The sequence below is a fragment of the Condylura cristata genome, unplaced genomic scaffold, assembly GCF_000260355.1.
Source record: "Condylura cristata isolate star-nosed mole 26May11 unplaced genomic scaffold, ConCri1.0 scaffold00022, whole genome shotgun sequence".
Lineage (NCBI taxonomy): Eukaryota > Metazoa > Chordata > Mammalia > Eulipotyphla > Talpidae > Condylura > Condylura cristata.
Genome location: NW_004567123.1, coordinates 28420176 through 28438323, shown reverse-complemented (window position 1 = coordinate 28438323; position 18148 = coordinate 28420176). Strand labels below are relative to the sequence as shown.

The following is an 18148-nucleotide window of genomic DNA, read 5'->3' as shown; positions in this document are numbered from 1 at the left end:
CGCCGCCGAGTCGGTAGGGGCTTGGGCATCCTGGGGGCAGGGGGCCGCGCCGCTGCCGCCTTTGTAACGGGGAGCCTCGGGCAGGGGGTGCTCAGGGGGCTGCGCCGCCCCCCAGTCGACGCGGAGGCGGGGAAACTTTGTTGGAAACTTGGCTCCGGGATCTCGGGGCGCCTGGGAGGGAGGCGCTCCTCCGCCTCTCCCTGCCGCTGCGCAGCCCGGGCTCCAGGTTGGGACTGGACCAAACCGGTGTCACTTCTTCTGCCTCCCACCTCTGTCCCGGTGATCCAGGGACAGTCCGGAGGGGGCCCTGAGTCCCCGCCCTTGCCCTCTGTGGCGCTGGGAGTCCGCCGCTCTGGGACCCGCGGTGGCCCCGGGATGAGGCCACCTGTGCTGAGGGGGGTCGTGCTGAGCCTTGTTGCCCACTCGGGGTGAGGGTGGGTGCTGGCCGACTGCAATCCAAGCTGCTCCCAGGACTGGCCGTGCGCTGCCACTGGCTTGTGACTTAGGGCAGGGGTCAGTCCCAGCAAACCTCAACGTCCCCACCTGCCACCGGTGACTAAGGAGGTAACCGCTGCTTCTTCAGGGTCCTTACAAAGTCGGGGCTCTGAACTTTCAAGGGAGAGGGGATAGATGGGTAGGCTCAGCCCTTGGCTAAGAGTTGGGCCTGTGCTTTCTGCAGCAAGGGTGTTTATTTCTGCGAAGGGCAGAGGGAGACACAGAAGCTCTCACCTGGAGTGGGGTGAAGGGGGTTGCGGATGAAGAGACCTCAGGGAGCTTGGAGGACGTGAGAAGCCTTCCCTTCTCACGGTCACTGTCCCCTGTCCGCATGTTCAAAGTCCTAGGCCACCAGAAACTCCATTCATCCCAGCTGCCAGCCTGGGGTAGAGATTGAGGTGGGAGAGGCCTGCTCACTGGGGAGGCTGAACGCACAGAAAAGTCAGGGAGTCCACCTACCTCTCCAGGAACCTGGACTTTGTGCCTTAAACCTCATTTTTTGGGGGGAGGGGTCCCTGTTGTTTAATCATTAATGCCAATTCCTTTACAGGCTCCTATTTCTCTGGGCTTACGTGGGGCAAGGTCTTTTGTGCCAGGCAGGCTTCTTTTGGAATGAATTAAATCCGGAGCCATAACTGTCCAGCACTTGCTGCCGTGCGTGGCCAACGTCTAGCTCTTACGGTGTCTGGCGGCTCTTGTCCTAATAGTTTTCTGATGAGTCTTCTAATGACGCCTGATTCGGACAACCCTGCTCTTTGCTGCCCTGAAACTGGTCCTGAGGCTAGAGGTGAACCACTGCCCCAAGGCCAGGCAGCTAACCAGGGGCTGAGTCAGAATCAAATTTGGACAACCAGACTTTTGAGTTCCCGATCCCCTTTTATCTTACTTTGTCGCATGATGCTGCACCCAGGGCCACTTCTGTACTCACCTTTGGGTGACTCAGGCTAGTCTGGAATCTCATGCCATGTGGGGCTGACCCGCCTCAAGGAATTCTGAGGTGGAAACTGCTGTAAACTCTGGGCCACATTGCCCACTGGGTAGTGGCTGAGCTGAGACTGGTGCCCAGGCCAGCTGAGCCCTGGTATGGTGCTCTGAACGAGGTCCTGAAGGCTGTGTTGGAGCCAGGCAGTTGGGGGAAGCATTCGATGCCACCTTGGCTCAGGGCGGTCTGGCCACTGTGGGGAAGGCAAGACCCAGGAGGCCGCGAGGTCACTGCCCAGGGGGGCGGAAGGGGGCAGGCAGTCTCATGCCAGTTCCAGCTCAGGAGCTGCTGAGCCTGCAGGTGCTGTAGGGTGAGGCGCAGACAGCTGTATCCGGCGCCTTGGGAAGGATGTGGTTTGAGGAAGGGGGCCCTGTGGGTCTCGCACTTGGTGAACTGTTGCCTGGGGAGGTCACCCCAGACCAGCTGCTTCCTGACAGAGGAGCCCTGTCTCTCCTTCTTGACCTCAGCGCTGCCTTGCCTGCGAATGCCGCTAACTAGGGCAGGGGTTTCCCCTTTTTCCTCCCACCATCCCCTTTTGTCCCAAGGCTGTGGCCGGAAAAAATCAGACCTGGTCACAGATGGATTAGACCATAGAGCTATAGTCGGTCGGCTCCTTTCTTTTTGCAGGTGGAGACATCGGAGGTCTCGAGACCAGGGTTTTGCTCCTGGGTTATGATTTATAGAGAAGTTGCCATATATAGATCTGATGCATTTTACCTCACAAAAGCCTGGCCTGTGGGGACTCCTTGATGCCCATTTTACAGATAAGGGGATGGGGAGAGGGGAAAAGGCGCCATGAGGTCACAGAGCCTCTAGGCTACCAGAAGCCTTGCCCAGTATGCATGCCCCCCCGCACCCCCCCCCCCGGGGCCCTTGGGCACCCCAAAGGCTGCCCTTCTTATAGGTATCCGCAGCCCACTTGGTGCATACTTTGGGGAAGGAATCCAGGCAGCCCTGCCTTCCTCCCCTGTTTGGCCCAGCTCAATCCTAAACCAGTTCTTCCTGTCCAGCTGGGAGCATTCCCTGATCTGCCTTCCTGCCACTCCCTCCCTGGCCAATTAAAAGCAGCCTTGTTTTAGGACACTGACACCCCCACTCCCAGAGGTGTTGCTGCCCCGGGGCCACAGCCCCCTGACTTGGCACCTGTCCCAATCCATTTGGGGGGAGTGTCCCCCACCCCTAGGGTGTACTCTGTCTTAGAGATGTTGCTGACCTCCTAGATTGCCCAGAAGTAGGGGAGGGGGCGGAAGCCCAGCGGGTCTAGGGCCCTTGAGCTGCCAGTGAGAGCTCTTTGGGGTTTTCAAAAGCCCCTGAGGGCTACCAAATACCCAGTGAAACACCTGGGTCTGGGTTTGGAGGGCTCTGTGAGGTTGGGTCCTTCTCTAGGGGCGTCCTCGACCCCCATCTGTGAAACGGGCTTGAACTGAATGACCTTGAAAGCCCTTTCTACCTCTGCTGTTCCATTAATAATTAAATGCTGTTTGAAAGGGACTGTGGAAATCATAAAGGCTTCCCTCCCAGAAGAAATTTATGGCTCAGGAGGGATTAACATACTCCACCAAATTCCCCACACCCGCTGCCACCCACACACGCCCAGGGCAGGGACTCTGCTCTCTCACCTTCTCGTGAAATACCTGTGCTCACGTTGGCGCTGGGCAGTGTGTGTATCCCAGTGGATGAACTCTGTGCGTTGACCCACACTGCGGAGGCTTTCCTGACACTGAGAGGTAGGGGGTTACCTCCACGTTTGTGGGAAACCGATGCTCAGAGAATGGAGTGGCTCACCTAGAACAGAAACAGGTGCCAGGTTTGAGTGTCCTCAGCATATTTCAGTGCCCTCCCTCGTGACTGTGAAACTGCCCGCAGCCACTGCAACACAGGTTCGATCCCCCACCAGGGAGCTGACCCACATGGCACAGCAGACCAATCCTGTCTCCTCAGTGCTCCCCTCAGCAGTGTATTTCCTCCAATCTGCCTATTTTGCTCCCTGCTCTGTCTCTAGTGAATCCTGTCACCCACTCCCCGCCCCCGCACCTCTGGCCTGTACCCCAGTTCTGTGTGCATAAATAAATCTTAAAAAAAAATATTGCAGATGAAGACATGGACTCAGTTTGAAGGTAGATAACTCCCTGGGGTCCTGCTTCTGAATTGCTGAGTGACCTTGAAGGAATGTGCCCCATCTCTGAGTTCGGTGTCCCCAACTCTCTGAGGTGATTGGACCAAAGCCCTGCAAGGGTGCTGCCTGGTGGCCCTTGGATGGGCCCTTTTTTTTTTGGGCTTCCTGGGTGAAGAGCTGGACCCAGAAGAGAAGCCGAGGGCGGGGAATGGAGACATTCAGCTCCTGCCATCCCCAGCGCCTGGAAACAGAGGCCTCTTCCAAGGACTTGCAGTGCGGAGCGCCTGAATGAGGCGCTGGGAGCCAGGCTGGCTTCTCGCCCCAGCTCCCTCTTGGGAAGAATTGACTCTTCGCTGTCCTCAGCCTTGGGACTGCTGGGTGTGCTTTCCAAATGACCACTCACAGTTTGGGGGAAGGGGCTGGACGGTGCGTGAGTCACTGCAGGAGAGTGGTAGCCCGCCAGCCTGAATCACTCGTTTCCTGTCAACCTCTTGGCTAATAGGGTGGCCTTGGTGGGGGTGTAGGATGGGATCCTAGAGTGTTATCTTGTCTTTTGGGAGCCTGTTAAAATAGTCAGCATCCCGATGGCCTACGGCTGCAAGGGAGCAGTCAGGAAATACTGTCCCTGCGCCCCAGACCTCCCTCGCCTTCTGGCTGCGGGGACTCTGACGGGGTGGAGTCCTCAGAATTGGCCTTTAGACGTCGCAGATCAGCGAGGGCTGCCCACCCTTTGCTTTTACCTTAAAGCAAAAGCAAGTTTGCTGCTGGCTTGAATTGAGGGCAAAGCTGCCTGGCAGCTCTGAGAGTTCTCAGGCTCTTCTCCTAGCTCCTGGGATGGGAGGGCACCTGCATGTTGGCTTGGGGTCACGCTGCTGACCTCCAGAGGTGTGAGTCCACCTTTCTCTTGTCTTTGGGCGTGTTAGTCAAGCTCAGCCTTTCCAAGCCCCAGTTCCTGTAGGTAGGAAGGTGGAACCCTGTGAGGCTGACAGGAGCCGGCTGTCTGCCCGGAAAGCGCCAGGATCCGGTCTGGTAGGGAGGAGACTATCCTTAGAGAAGTTCCCTTCCTAGCCTGGAGGCCAACTCCAAGCCAGGTGGTCTGGTGCTTTGAGGATTCTTCCCCCAGGGCCCCTGGAAATCTCTCTCCCCTCCCCCTCCAGCTGCTGGGTGGGAGGGTGGAGTTAGGGTGGGGCTGCTGGAGCCCAAATCTATTTGTTTGTCTTAGAAGTGGGCTGTTGGCTAATTATCAGATGGGTTTATATTTAAACAAGAACCAGTTCCCAGCAGCCCCACCCTCCTGGCTCTATCAGTAGGAACCCCTGCTGAGCAGCTTGAAACCTGGAGGGAGGGGAGCGGGCCATGGCCACCCAGCACCACCCAGTGCCAGGACTCTACCTAGGGCTGGGGGTAGGTGCGTGGCGGAGTCGTCAACCCCCCCAGGTTGCAGGTTGGTCTCCTAGGGAGAGGACCCAGTCCCAACAGAGCCCAGTCTTTTGTGGGCTGAGGAACTACAGACAGCTCTCTGGGTTTTTGGGGTCGTGTGTATGCACACCTGTATGCAATGTGGGCTGAAAAGTTAGTGTTCTGAAAAGCCGGTTTTCATTAGGGGGTGCAGGAGAGGAAAAGGCAGGTGTCCTTGGGGGCCCCCGCTCCCACCTTAGGATTCTAAGGAACCTCACCTCGTGGGCTGGCTTGTCATTGACTCACTGGTGACCTTGGGAGTTGCCCTGCTCCTTGCCAGCCCTCTGGCACCCCCGGAGCCTGCATTTCACAGTCTGAAAACCCCGAGCCCCCGACCCAGCTCTGCCACCCACCTAGGGACTCATAGTTAAGAAGTCACTTGACCGATGTGAGCCCCAGTGTTCTCTATAAAACACCTGGGACACTCGAGAGTCATAATCATGTTGAACAAACTTGTAAAGTGCGGCTCAAGCTGAGTTTATTGTTAGTGGCTAGACAATGACCAGCCTTCTCCTGGCCTGGGGTGGGCTTTGGAGAGGTGGTGTTACGCTTGTGCACACGTGCAAAGTGTAAACTGATGGTTACAGTTCTTGAGATTCAAAATCTTTTCTCTTTTTCGGAGGATCCCAAGGGTCCCCAGGGGATCACTCTGAGGTCTCAACAGTTCTTTCCAACTTTGGGCTTCTCTCCCCCCTCTCCCTAGGCCAGGCCCTCCTACTAGGGTGGGGAGCCCCCCCCCCCGCCCCATTTTTTTTTTTTGCCCTGTATCTCCCCTTCCCCCCCATCCTTCAGGCTTGGAACTCAGCTGTCCCAGTTTTCTCTGGCACAGTCCAGAGGCTGTTAGTCAGGTGACCCCTGGGGTAATGGAAAGGGGGAGGCAGGAGAGGCTGCTGTGTGGAAACTGTGACTCGGTGGAGCCTGGCCAGTCATGGCCAGGCCTTCGGGGACAGGCAGTGCCACTGGGACCTCAGGGCCTGGGGGGAGGGTGACCCACTGCTGGCGGCTGGGCTGGTCCCTGGGAGTGGGGAGACTTCTTACACCGGCCGGCTGGGAGAGGGCTGTGGGACAGATTGACGACTGGAGCAGCGGCTTCCCCACAGGGTGGGGGAGGCTGGGCAGGGGCAGGAAGCCAGCACCCATGGCCGATCTAATCAGTCCAGCCCAGGCTACTCTGCTCTTGAGAACACGGGAGGCTTGTTTCTGTCCTGTCCGAGTATCCAGCGGGGACTCGGGTCTGAGGAGATTACAAGCCCCAGCTTCAATGCACCTCTGTCTCCGAGGCCCTGTGGGAGCCAGCCCCCCCAGTCTCTGCCCCAGTCACAGCCGTGCCAAGCTTGGCTGCTCGGCTTAGAGACAGAGGGAGGCTTGTCTCTTCCAGAACTGTCTTTTTACCCATGGGGAAACTGAGGCCTAGAGGGTGAATCTCCCAAAATCAAATGGGGAGTTGGCCACAGGGAGGTGGAGTTGGGGAGATGTCCAGAAGATTCCCCACTTCCCTTCCCTACTCCCCTTCCTAGCTGGCACCCTAGGATCCCAGGGACCTTGCTGTGGAATGGGCTGCTCTTGTGGTTGGTGAAAAGTTGGCTGCTGGCAGGGCCAGGCCTGGTTTCTCTCCTGAGCAAGATTGTGTTCCCAGTAACCTGACCTTGGAGCCTGCTGAGCGAGAACAGATGACATTTGAACCCCTGCCCCACCCTCAGACCTGGCTTAACCCTTCAGGCACCAGAGTCAGCTCGTAGTTTGTGTTTGCCTGCTAGCTATGTTCTTTGATGGGGCTGGAGTGCGGATCCCTAAGTAGTTACTTTCAGTTGTCTCTGGTCTGCTTCTCTAGGGAAGAATACAGACACTTTTCCTCTGCTTAGGCCAGGTCCTAAGGCTGCGTGACCTTGGGCAGGCCTCTGTCCATCTCTGGATCTTTTTCTCTTGCATAGTCTCAAGGGACTTGGTTGAGGATTGCAAAGTCTCCTGTTTCGGGGGCAAAGTAATAACCTGTCAGAGTGATGCCTCTTCATAGTGGGCAAAGCATCGACCCCTCCACGCCACCTTCTAGCAATGGAACTGCTTCCATAGCTCTTCCCAGGACTCGGGACCCTTTGAGCACTTATCCCCTCGGCTAGCAGGAAGGCAGCTGGGGGTTGCTGCTGGACAGTGGCTGCTGTCCTTGGGCACCTGCTGTGGACCAGGCCATGTGTTGAGTCCTTGCACGTGCTGAAACATTCTGCTTCATGTTCGTCACCCTAAAAGGTGCTCCTGCCCTGGTTACAAAAACAGGGAAGGAGAATGCAAGGTGCAGTAACCCCAGCCTCATAGTTAGGGAGCGGCGGTCCGGTCCCTAGGCCTGGGCCTTCCCTCCCATGCTGGAGCCTGCCTGCCCCCAAGATATGATCTTGATTGTGGGCCCCTGAGTTCTGCTCATTCTGGGGGTAGCTGACCCTTTAGGAGGGGAAGAGGGGAGAACAAGGTCTGTGTCAATGGCCCCTTTTGGGGATCTCCTGTCCAGGCTCCGTAGCTGCAACTCATGGCTGCCCCCAAGGTCCGTCTCCCCTAAATTTGGCTCCTCTAGTTGCTCTCTGGTCTCAGCCACCTGAAAAAAAGAGTCACGTGTGTCCCTGACCCTACCTTCCCCTGGGGAGGAGCCAGGTAGGGCAAAGTCCCCCTCCCGTATTTGCTCCCCACAGTCTACAGTTAAGCAAGCCCTGACCCTGAACTTCTCCCTGGTAGCCCAGCCAAGTTTCTGTTCTTTTGTTCAAGCAATATCACTTTCACCTTTGTTTACTGCCTGGTCTAGAGAAGGGGTGCCCTGGGGCTCTGGCCAGGCAGTGTGTGTTGTGGGCTGGCCGTTAGGATGTAGGGGTGAGGTGTAGGTGGCAGTGAGAAGTCTGGTTGGTCTTGAGAAAGATCTAGGTTTGAATCCAGCTCTGTTGCTTTCTACCTGTGCGCTATGCGGCTGCCTCAAGGGCCCCTTTCAAGGTTGTTACGCTAATGACATGAGCTCATTTGAAGGGACCCCAGTAGGGTGCCCTGCACGGGGCACCCACTCTTGTGTGATTCCAGTGCCAGCTTCTTCCTAGGCGACGAGCTGAAGGACTTTGGGGTGAGCTGGACCTTGCCCGGTGTCATGCCCGGAGCCTCCGCACTGGCTGGGAAGTCCATCGGGGCACAGTTACTGTCTGTGGACTTCCTGGTGGCCAGTACTCTTGAGGTGGACAGACAGTTCCAGCCGGGAGCCGGAAGCGCTCCGTCCAGCTGTGTGACTGCCTGGGTGACCTTGTCTTTTGATCTGTTTGCGGGTTATAAAAGAAGGCTGGGATCCTCTTGGCAGGTGCCAGTCCCTAGAGAACAGAGCAACGCCCACCTCCCTACCTCCCTTCACTGCGGCTAGTGCTGGGATGCATTTGCAGCCCCGGAGCCTGATGCCACCGGCCGGGGGTGCCCTCTGGCAGGGGTGTGTACAGCCCAGATCACTGCCTTATTCAGTGGGTGTCAGTCACGTGCCTGTGAGGAGGACAGATGCAGGGAGACCTGACGCCCAGGGAGTGTCTGCACGCACACACATGTGGGCACACGTTCCCACGCAGGGAGCGGGTGAGCTGGGGCCAGCAGACCGCAGCCTTTGCCAGGAGCCGGGCGGGGTCCCTCTCTGGTCAGGACTGGGCCGCTGCTGGGTGGCCTGGTTCTTGAAAACCACCCAAGGCTGAATGTTCCTCTTCTCAAAAGAGTGGGGGAAGGGAGGGCGGTTGGTGCACCCCTCCCCCACCACACACACAAAGCAGTGTGGGGGCTGGTCTTGCCAGCTGGAGTTAAAGGGCTCCCACCCACTGGGCATTTCCCTCTGGTCAGAGCAGTGAGCAGAGGGGCTGCTGGAGGGCTCAACTTCCCGTGCCCGCCCTTGGCACTGCCCACTGAGCCCACCCAAGCCCCTGGATTGCTAGTGCTGCCCTCGGAGACGCCAGAACAGGTGTCTTTTGGGCATTAACCTCGCCACGAAGTTGACCCTAGGCCAAGCCTTTCTCCTCTCCAGCAGCCTGGTGTACAGAGGAAGAGCTAGGGAGGCCGGCGGCCACACAAAGGGCTGAACTGAGTTAACTGTAGGTGTGAGCCTCGGCTTGGCAGCCGACTTGGCTGCCTGGTCCCCCTCTGCCTCCTCTGTCAGCTTCATTGGTCTGATTTGAAGCGGAGTAGACTCTAGCAGCTGGCCAGCGCCCTAGCCCCATGGGTTGTGTTGAAACACCCCTTAGCACTTTCACATACTAGAAAAAGTCAGAATGTGTAAACAACATTCCATGGGCTCCTGCCCACAGGCGAGGGGGAGGGTCCGCACCTGGGCAGCACCCCCAGGACCCCAACCCTGATTGCCGTGGCCACAGGGCCTTTTCTGTCCCCGGCCAGATCTGATCTTCCTTCACTGGGATCCTCCTAGCCCGGGTGGGGTGACCGGCCTTGGTGCGCAAGTGCTCAAATGCGGCTTCATATGCATGTGGTTGGGCGGTCCAGTGACCCACACCTGGACACTGGAGCATGTGGCCACTACCTGTGTGACCTTGGGCAAGGGACTTTACCTTTCTGAATCCGTTTCCGCTGAAGCCGCTTTTTGAGGGCCCCGGGGAACGTGCAGCAGGAGAAGGGGGCAGGTGCTGGTGGTGGGAGTTCAGGACCTGCCCAAGGTGTAAGCAGCTTGCGAAACCTCCCAGAGCCATCCCCTGTCCTCCGAGCTGCCAAACCGAAGCCACAGGCACGGGCTGTGTGTGGGGCTGGAATTCCAGCAGCTTAACAGCCCCCGATTCCCGAGTCATGAGGTCATCCTTAACCAGGACTTAACCTCTCTGGCTCCCCACACCCAGTGTGCCAAGCCTTCAGCAGATTCTCCTCCGGTGGGAGGGGCTGGTGCCCACTGACTTCCTCCCTTCCAGGAATCCGGCAAATGCCCTGGTGTGTGTGTAGGGGGATGGGTGGTGGAAGAGGGCACTCTGATCCGTCCTCTCCCTGGAAGCCAGTGGCCAGAGTACAGGGAGAGCCTGGCCTCTCCTCTCCCGGGAAGCCAGTGGCCAGAGTACAGGGAGAGCCTGGTCTCTCCGCCGATAGGAGCCCGGCGCAGGCCATCTCAATGGCTGCAGAGCAGCTTGGGGGCAGACAGGAACAGACCTGGCCTCTTTCCACTGGGAGCCGTGTAACTAACTCGTGTAACTAACCGTGTGGCCGTGGGCGAGGCACGGCCCCGCTCAGGGCTCAAGTTCCGTGAAATGGGAGGGTGGGACCTCCCTGGCCTGTCCAGCTGGTATTCTGAGGTGCTGAGCAGGACTTCCCCCCAGGACCTCCCACCCCCTGAATTAGGGGATCTGGGAGGCATAAGCAGAATGCCTTGGGGAGCCATGTGTGCAGAATGTAATCGGAACCCTGACAAAAAGTGGGCACATTATTGGCATCTGAATTAACTGGTGACATCCCGCGCTTTGGTCTGCTGTGCTGGGCAGACAGACGCCTGAGCGCAGGAGCTGAGGGGTAGGGAGGTGGCGTTCCTGACCATCCGGACGATTCCGAGGGGCTTTGTCTTCGGCTGGCTGAGCGCATGGATGGATGTAAAGTGGCTGAGGCCTGCTCTGTGGGACCATGGGAAAGGTGTTTTTGCCTCTGTGGACCTTCCACGCTTTGCTTTTGAAAGCCTCACCATGGGGGATGGGCCTGAGATTCCACTAGATTAGCAGGGACCTCTGGGTGGGGGCCGTGTGGTTGGGAGCTGGAGGCCTGTGAGAGATTGCCTGTTCTCTGTGTGCTCTCTGGGCCGGCGGGATGCCCGTGGGAGCAGTTTGGAAGGCTGAAGAGAGCGTGCACTTTTGCTCGCTTGGATCACCGGTTCTGGGCAGTGCTCTGGCCCAGGGCTGTGCTGGAGCGTGGGCGAGGTGAGCCTGCCCTGCCGGCCTCAGCCCAGTCTGACTCAGCTGGGAAAGGTGTCCCAACAGGGCAAGACCAGAGCCAGCAGCCTTCCCGGCTGTGGGTGAATCAACCGTGCCGCCTCGTAGGAGGAAGCCTGGGAGCCCGTGGCCTCCAGCATCACCCTGGTGGGATCCTCACTTCTCCATCTGCTACTTATGTCACCAAAGACAATGATTTTGTGTCTCTCAAGCCCAGTTTCCCTGGGTGTCAAGTGGAGTCACGGTTGGGCCTGTGTGGTTAAGACCAGGGATGGCATACATCAAGCGCTTCATTATGGCATCTAGAAACACTGATAGGCAGATTACGCCATCTTCATTATTTTCATGAACCCAGAGGGCATAGACACTTGCCTAAGGTCACACAGCAAGTCAGGGTCAGGAGCAGCTGGGACCTCAGACTCTGGGCTCTGGCCTGAGACCTGACAGCACCCCAGCTTACGTTCCGAAGACATCAGGGGCTGTGCTGGAGCCTGGGGGCCACTGAGCTCACGTGTGGTTTTTTAATTCCAGATCCGAGAGACTGAGGTCATCGACCCCCAGGATCTCCTAGGAGGCCGGGAATTCTCCGGAGCCCTACCCGACGATGAGGATGTGGGGGTCCCTGGGCAGGAATCTGATGACTTTGAGCTGTCTGGCTCTGGAGATATGGGTATGGAGGAAGTGGTGGGGTTGCGGGAATGTGGCCTCTGCTTGGAGGTGACCCAGGCTGGAGCCTCGGGCTTTGTGGGGCTTTGTGGGGCTTTCCTTTGGGCCCCTCCATATTAGAGGAAACAGAAGTGACTGGGTCAACAGTTTCCATCCCCGGGGCCTTCTCGGGCCTGTCCTGGTCGCTTGAGTTTTCCTTCGTGGCTCTAGTTTTCTGAGCACTGGCCTGAGCCTGTCCCACTTGGTCTGGGGCCTGGCACCACAGTGGGGACCAGCCTGGTGCTTCTGGACCTTTGGCCAGGAACGGAGCTGGGACACCCGGGGACATACAGGTGCAGAGGTGGGCTAGGGAGCCGTGAACAGACCCCCAAGAGTGGGAGCCGAGCAGGGTGGGGGCCGGCCGGGCCTTCTGCCATCTTCTCTGACTTTCTGGCCCTGGCTGCGGGGCCCACAGGCCCCCTGAGAGGTGCCCCTCCAAGGTGCTAGCCTTGGGGTCCCGTGGCCCTGACTTCGTTCTGCCGCTCTGTGCCGTCTGAGCCCACGATTCCTAACACATAGCGCAGGAAAGTCACGTAGGGGAGACTCGGCCACGTGAGAGCTCTTGGCACACAGCGACCTCTCAGTAAACAGTGTAGTTTCTAGTATTCAACATCACCATCTAAAGCCTTCTCAAATGAATCCCCTGGAGACCTTGCTAAATGTAGAGGCTGATTCATTAGGCCCTGAGAGCCTGCGTGTCTAACCCGCTTCCAGAGTTGCTGTGAGCCCAGGGTCTGGCCATGACTTAGCAGGGGTTTGGAGCTGAGGAAGCATCTCCTCAGCTACCAGCTAGCTATCACAGGGAGACCATATCGAAGGGGCCTCGGGAGCCCCACTTCACAGATGTGGTGACTGAACAAGGCTAGGGACAATCACTTGGCCTGTGAGCACCAGGGAGCTGGATGTAAGTTGGGAGTCCCCCAACCCCGCCCACCGCCATGGCTGAGGGTCATCATCTGGGGTGACTGACTTCACATTCACACACAGTCTTTCTGTCCTTGCAGATGACTCTGAGGACCCCAAGATGACTCTGAGGATCCCTGAAATCATCCAGCCCTTGGTGAGTGACTGCTCGCCCGGGCCCCACCCCCCCCCACACCCTGTAACCCTGTTGTGGAGTCTGTCCTCCCTCCACCAGGGCCTTGGTGTGGGGCCCAGCTGTGGGTTGTGGGCCCACAAGGCCCTGCAAGGTCCTGACTCAACACTCAGAGTGGTGCCCCCTTGCCATGCATCTGCTGGCACTTGTGTTTTCCCACAGAACTAATGTTCCTCCTGTGCATATACAGAACTATACACTTCACCTGATTCTCCGTATTAGTGGACAGGTGGTTTATGATGTTTCGGTATTCTAAAATGCAACCCACAGCAAGCCTCTCTTACGCAGATCGCTGACTTAGGACAGAGCCCCTCGCACCACAGGCTGCACTCACGGGCGAGACATTTCTGGGGTTGCCAAACTGCCCTGCTGACCAGCAGTGCACTGACCAGCAGTGTGCAGGGACACCCACGTCCCTGGACCCTGGGTCTCATCCCTTATGCCCTGTTTGGGGCAGATACAGTAGGGAAGTCCAGGGAAGGTACTGGCCAGCCTGGTCTTCGAGAGGCTGTTTCTGATTTCTTCCAGACGGCGTGGTTCAGCGGGAACGATGGCAGAACCAGCGTCCCCCCCAGCTGATGCGCCCGTCCCTGGTCAGTGTCCTTCCCCTCCTGCACTGCACTGAGTGTCCTTCCTTCCCCCACTCAGGAGCCTATAGACAATCACATCCCTGAGAGGACAGGACCTGGCAGGCGGGTCCCCACTGAGCCCAAGGAGCTGGAGGAGAACGAGGTCATTCCCAAGAAGATCTCACCCTTTGAGACTGAGAATGTGCCCAACAAAGTGTCCATGTCCAGCACTGCTCAGAGCAGCAGCATCTTCGAGAGGACAGAGGTCCTGGCAGGTACGGTTGTGTGCTCCTCAAAAGAGCTGGGTGGGGAAGGGGCCCAGCTAGTGGGGGCCAGTGGGGCCCCACCTGGCTCCTTGCGACCCCTTCTCAGTGACACTCAAGGCACCCTGGGCATGGAAGACCAGATCTCCCTAAGGGAGAGGGTGGCTCTGGCTCTGTGTATGTGTCTGCACATCCCCGCACACGGGCCAGTGGAGGGAAAGGCTTGTCTATTAAAGGCTGCTAAGAATAGACAAGGTGACCACTGCTGAATCTTAAAAAAAAAGAAAAAAAGAATAGACAAGTTGAGTCATTCACTTGCCTTAAGTCCTCGTATTTTCAAAGCACTTTTACAGCCCAGGTTTGGCACCCGGGGAGTTAATTCTGGAAGGTTAAGAAGCCCAGAGGCCCCTTAGAAGTGGGTCCCCACCCCCGCTGCTCTTGAAGCCTTCCAACCTGCCTCAGTTTCCTTCTCTGTAAATGGGTACAGTGAAGCCTCCTTGGGTTGGAGCAATGATCCCATGAGAAACAGGATCTGAAATAACTTGCAGACTGTAAAGGGCAGTCCTGGTTTGTTAGCATAATGGGCCTTGGAGTCCTCGCTTTTCCTTTACAGTAGGTGCCACACAGGTGCCACAGGCCTCCCGGAACAGGTTGAGAAGCTGAGGCCCAGAGAGGTGATAAGTTTGGCTTCAGGCGAAAGGCGCAGTTCTGGCCTGTAGTGGGGCAAGTCGCGTCCAGGGTGAGGCTCAGGAGTGGCTGTCAGGCTGGTTGCGGGCCCTGCAGCTGGGGGTGTTGTCGGGGGAACTCCCTTTCTGGCCAGGTTGGCAGTCAGGGGCCGGTCTGGAGGAGCCAGTGTGGTGAGTGGGTGCCCTGGGCCCAGGCCAGGAGCCTCCTCCGTTCTCCCGGGAGCCGGCTGGCCCAGCAGTCCCGAGAGGCTCGTGCTAACCGGGAGCGCGCCCCTCAGGCTGGCGGGCTGCAGGCAGAGCACATGCTTCGGTGGTGGAGACCCACGTCATCTGACTCTGCAGGTGCCCTCGCTCAGCCCACCTGAGCGCATTTATGAAGCACTGTGTGCTGTGCCAGGGTGTTAGGGATGCAGCTATAAACCACAAAGGTGTACATGAATGACGATTGAGTGTTCGCCTTGCACTGGACTAAGTACTTTAAGTGGATTAATTTATTTAATCCTTAGGACAAAGGCAGGAGAAAAGTCGTATTATTCCCATTTTGCAATGAGATGGATAAAGGAACTTGCCTGGCATCACACAGCCAGTAAAGTGGGGGAGATGGGAGTGGAATGTAGGCCTTAACCTCCGGCTAAATTTGCAGTAACAGCAGCCACAGCGCCAAGCCGTCTGTGGCACGGCTGTGTGGGCCTCCGTGTAGACCCGCGGACTGGGCTTTGCACAGCATGTGCCTGTCCGTGGGAGTGGCGGCCCCGTGGGAGTGGGAGCAGACGCTGCCGAGCCGAGGCTTCTGGGCTGGGTGTGTCTGGGGGGATTCCACTCTGCGCCCTTCCTGGCTCCTGGCTCGGTTCGTGCTATGCTGTTGCTGGGAGTCGGCCTGGTGTTTGGAAAGAACCTGGTCTCAGACTCAAGTTCCTGCTTGTCGGGTGGTGGCTTTGCCTGCCACTGGAGCTGCAAGTCGTCAGTGACTTACTGTGTGACTGGCTTCCCCTAAATGAGGTCATGAGCATCAGATGAGGCCTCGGCTGCTGGCCCCGGCGCTGGTGACTGTGAGGCTGTCTGGCCAGGACGGGGTGCAGCGGGGAGGTCCCTGTGAGCAGCTGTCACCCCTCTCTCCTCTCGCCCCTCTAGCTCTGATAGTGGGAGGCATCATGGGCATCCTCTTCGCCATCTTCCTGGTCCTCCTGCTGGTATACCGCATGAAGAAGAAGGACGAAGGTAGCTACGACTTGGGCAAGAAACCCATCTACAAGAAAGCCCCCACCAACGAGTTCTACGCCTGAAGCTTCCTCGTGGGCACCGGCCTGGATTTGGGGGGGGGCGGGAAGTGGAAGGATTTTGAAGGGTGGACATTAAGGGAGGGGGGGCAACCTAAAAACTGACCTATCAGCATCTCCAGCTTCCATGACGTGTCAAGTATGAGATGAGATGGTGTGTTCTGTGCCTTCCTGATTCTCTGGGCCTCCATTGTGCCAGCCGAAAAAATGGGAGGAAACCGGTCTCTCCGAAGGTCCCTTCTAACCTTCCAGCTTAGAAGCCAAGCCCAGCTCCAGCAGTCTGTGGACCATTCAGCCGGGCCTGTGCGACGCTGGGTGCTAGCTCTGGGTCGCCCCAGCAGCTGAGAGGAGCTCCTAGAACCTTCCGCACCTTGATTCACGTCCATCCGAGGGCAATTGTGACCATGCTCTGGCCATTCTAGGCTCTTTCAAATGACTTTTGGGAATCTGACATTTTTGTTTGGGGAGGGAGGGAGAGCGGGGGTGGGTGGACAGGAAGGCAAGCGCTGACTGCTGATAGAAAAGGGTTTGTAGGGTACTTATGTATGTGCGTCTAGGGTGTCTTGTGAATGTCCATTCCTTCATGTGGCTCTGCTGGCGGGAGTGGCCCCAGTGAGGGGTCCTCCGCTGTCCCACACATTTCCAGAGCACCTGCTAAGTTTATATTTAATGTTTTTTTTTGTTTGTTTCTCAAAAAAGAGAGGAGAGCCGGCGATATGACTTTTATTAATTTTTTTTTTACTATTTATAGCTTCAGACAGGGCCCTTCTTCCCCTCTTCCTCTTTTTCTTATTTCCCTCCCCCAATTTTTTAATACTTCATCCACTTCTGCCCCTGACTTTAGCCCTCTCTGAAGCTGCTGCTTCTTCTAAGAAGTGACTTTTGTGGAAGCAGTTTCTTAGCAGACCCCAAAGTACAATGTAGGGGATGACGGGATATTTTTGTCTCTTTTCTTGTAATATATTGTTCTTCTTCCTTGGTTCTAGAGAAATAGATGAAATATATTTTTCCAGGAAGTAGCGTGCTATTTCCGGTTTGGCGTGGGCGGGTGGCTGAGCGAGTGAGAGTGCGTGACTGAGTGGCCTCTGGCCTGGCCTGTGTCTCGGGTCGCCTCCTGCCTGGGGGTGGGGGCGCCTGTCTGTCTCTTCCTTCTGGCCTTTTCCTGGGGCTCGGGGGCTTCCTTGGCGGGCGCTCTCAATGTAAGGGGAGAGTCGGAGGGTCACTGCCCCGCGCCACCGCTGACCACGTGTGGCTGTTCAGTCAGTCAGAAGGATGTGAAGTTCAAGTTCATTCCTCAGTGACTAACCACGTTCAAGTGCTCCGTGACCGCTGGCTGAATGGCGGTGGCTGAATGGCCTGTCCTGAGTGTACAGGGAGAGGCCGTCCCCACCGGGAGGAGCTCGGGCCCTTGGCTGCCGCCGCCTGACCTTCCTCTCGCTGGGAGGGGGCTGAGGAGGCCAAGCTCTGGGCCTGTGTTCTGCGAGCCTCCCTCTCTGGAAAGGAGGGGTGGTGGCTGGGCCTGGTCAGACCCCATCTTCTCTTGACCCCACTGGCAGGGGGGGGCCCCTCCTCCTTCACTACCCTTCACCACTGGTCCCAGCTGGCTGGGCCCTCCCCGCCCCAGTCCTTCCCCTCCAGAGACTTCGCGAGTGAGCACCTTTTCTGTAGTCTCCTCACACTGTTGTCTGTTACTGATTTTTTGATAAAAAGATAATAAAACCTGGTACTTTCTAGATCGCCTGCCTCTGTCGTCTTCAAGTTCCTAACAAGCCATCTTTTCTGGGCTCTGTATTCCTGGGTCTCAGTGGAGCCTGAGATGACTACTCTGGCCATAATGCCCCTTTGGGGTGTCAGACCCCAGAGGCAGAGACATGAGCTCAGGGACCTGGAGGGAGGGAGAAGGCCTGGCAGCACCGTGGCAAGGGCAGGTCCTGCCTGCCTCGGTGTTTTTTTTACTCGGTACCATGTCTCCAACACGTACACAAAGCCTCAGGTTTGCTGCCAGCTGGAGAAAATGAGGAGGTTTTGAATAAAATCCGGCTCCCCCACTTAGGAAAAATTTCAGACTCGGCAGCTCTGGGGCTGCATGAGAACTGCTAGGGGCTGTGGACCAGTGTGATTGCTTCCAGAAAAGGGCTCTGCCTGCTACCTGGAACCTGCTAGCCTGTGCCTGCCTGTGCGTGGCCGGCCTCCTCAAACAGCTCTGGAGCAGTGTCGGGAGGTGGGTAAGATCCTTGCCTCCAAGGGGGAGGCCTGCGGAGGGAACCCTAATTCCAAGGCCTCAGGCTCTGGTGGTTTGCCTTTGGTGCCTCATTGCCCAGTGCTTCTCAGGGGGTTGCGGGGTGGGTGGGAAAGGAGGATGCACAGGGTCGGGTGCCAAAGAGTTGCCGACGTGGCAAAAATGATAGAGGTGGGATCCGAGCCCAGGCCATGTGGAGTCTGCTCACACCCACTGCCGGTGGGAGTCTGTCACAGACTCTTCACAGGGGCTGCTCAGGCCATCTGAGGTGGTTGTGGTCTCAGATCCCGCGAGAGCCTGAGACAGTGTTTTCCCGATACAGTGTCATTCGTCGCAGGTAGCTGCTTAAAATT

At 57.5% G+C, this 18148-nt stretch overlaps 1 protein-coding gene across 1 annotated transcript; it reads left to right on the top strand.

Moving 5' to 3' along the window:
• Position 1: 1 nt before the first annotated feature.
• SDC4 (syndecan 4) lies at positions 2-17291 on the top strand (the record flags this gene model as incomplete). Its single annotated transcript, XM_012728127.1, has 5 exons — positions 2-13; positions 11492-11630; positions 12670-12725; positions 13410-13605; positions 15411-17291. Coding segments are annotated over 5 exons (555 nt in total), but the record flags the coding sequence as incomplete, so codon positions are not given.
• Positions 17292-18148: the final 857 nt, after the last annotated feature.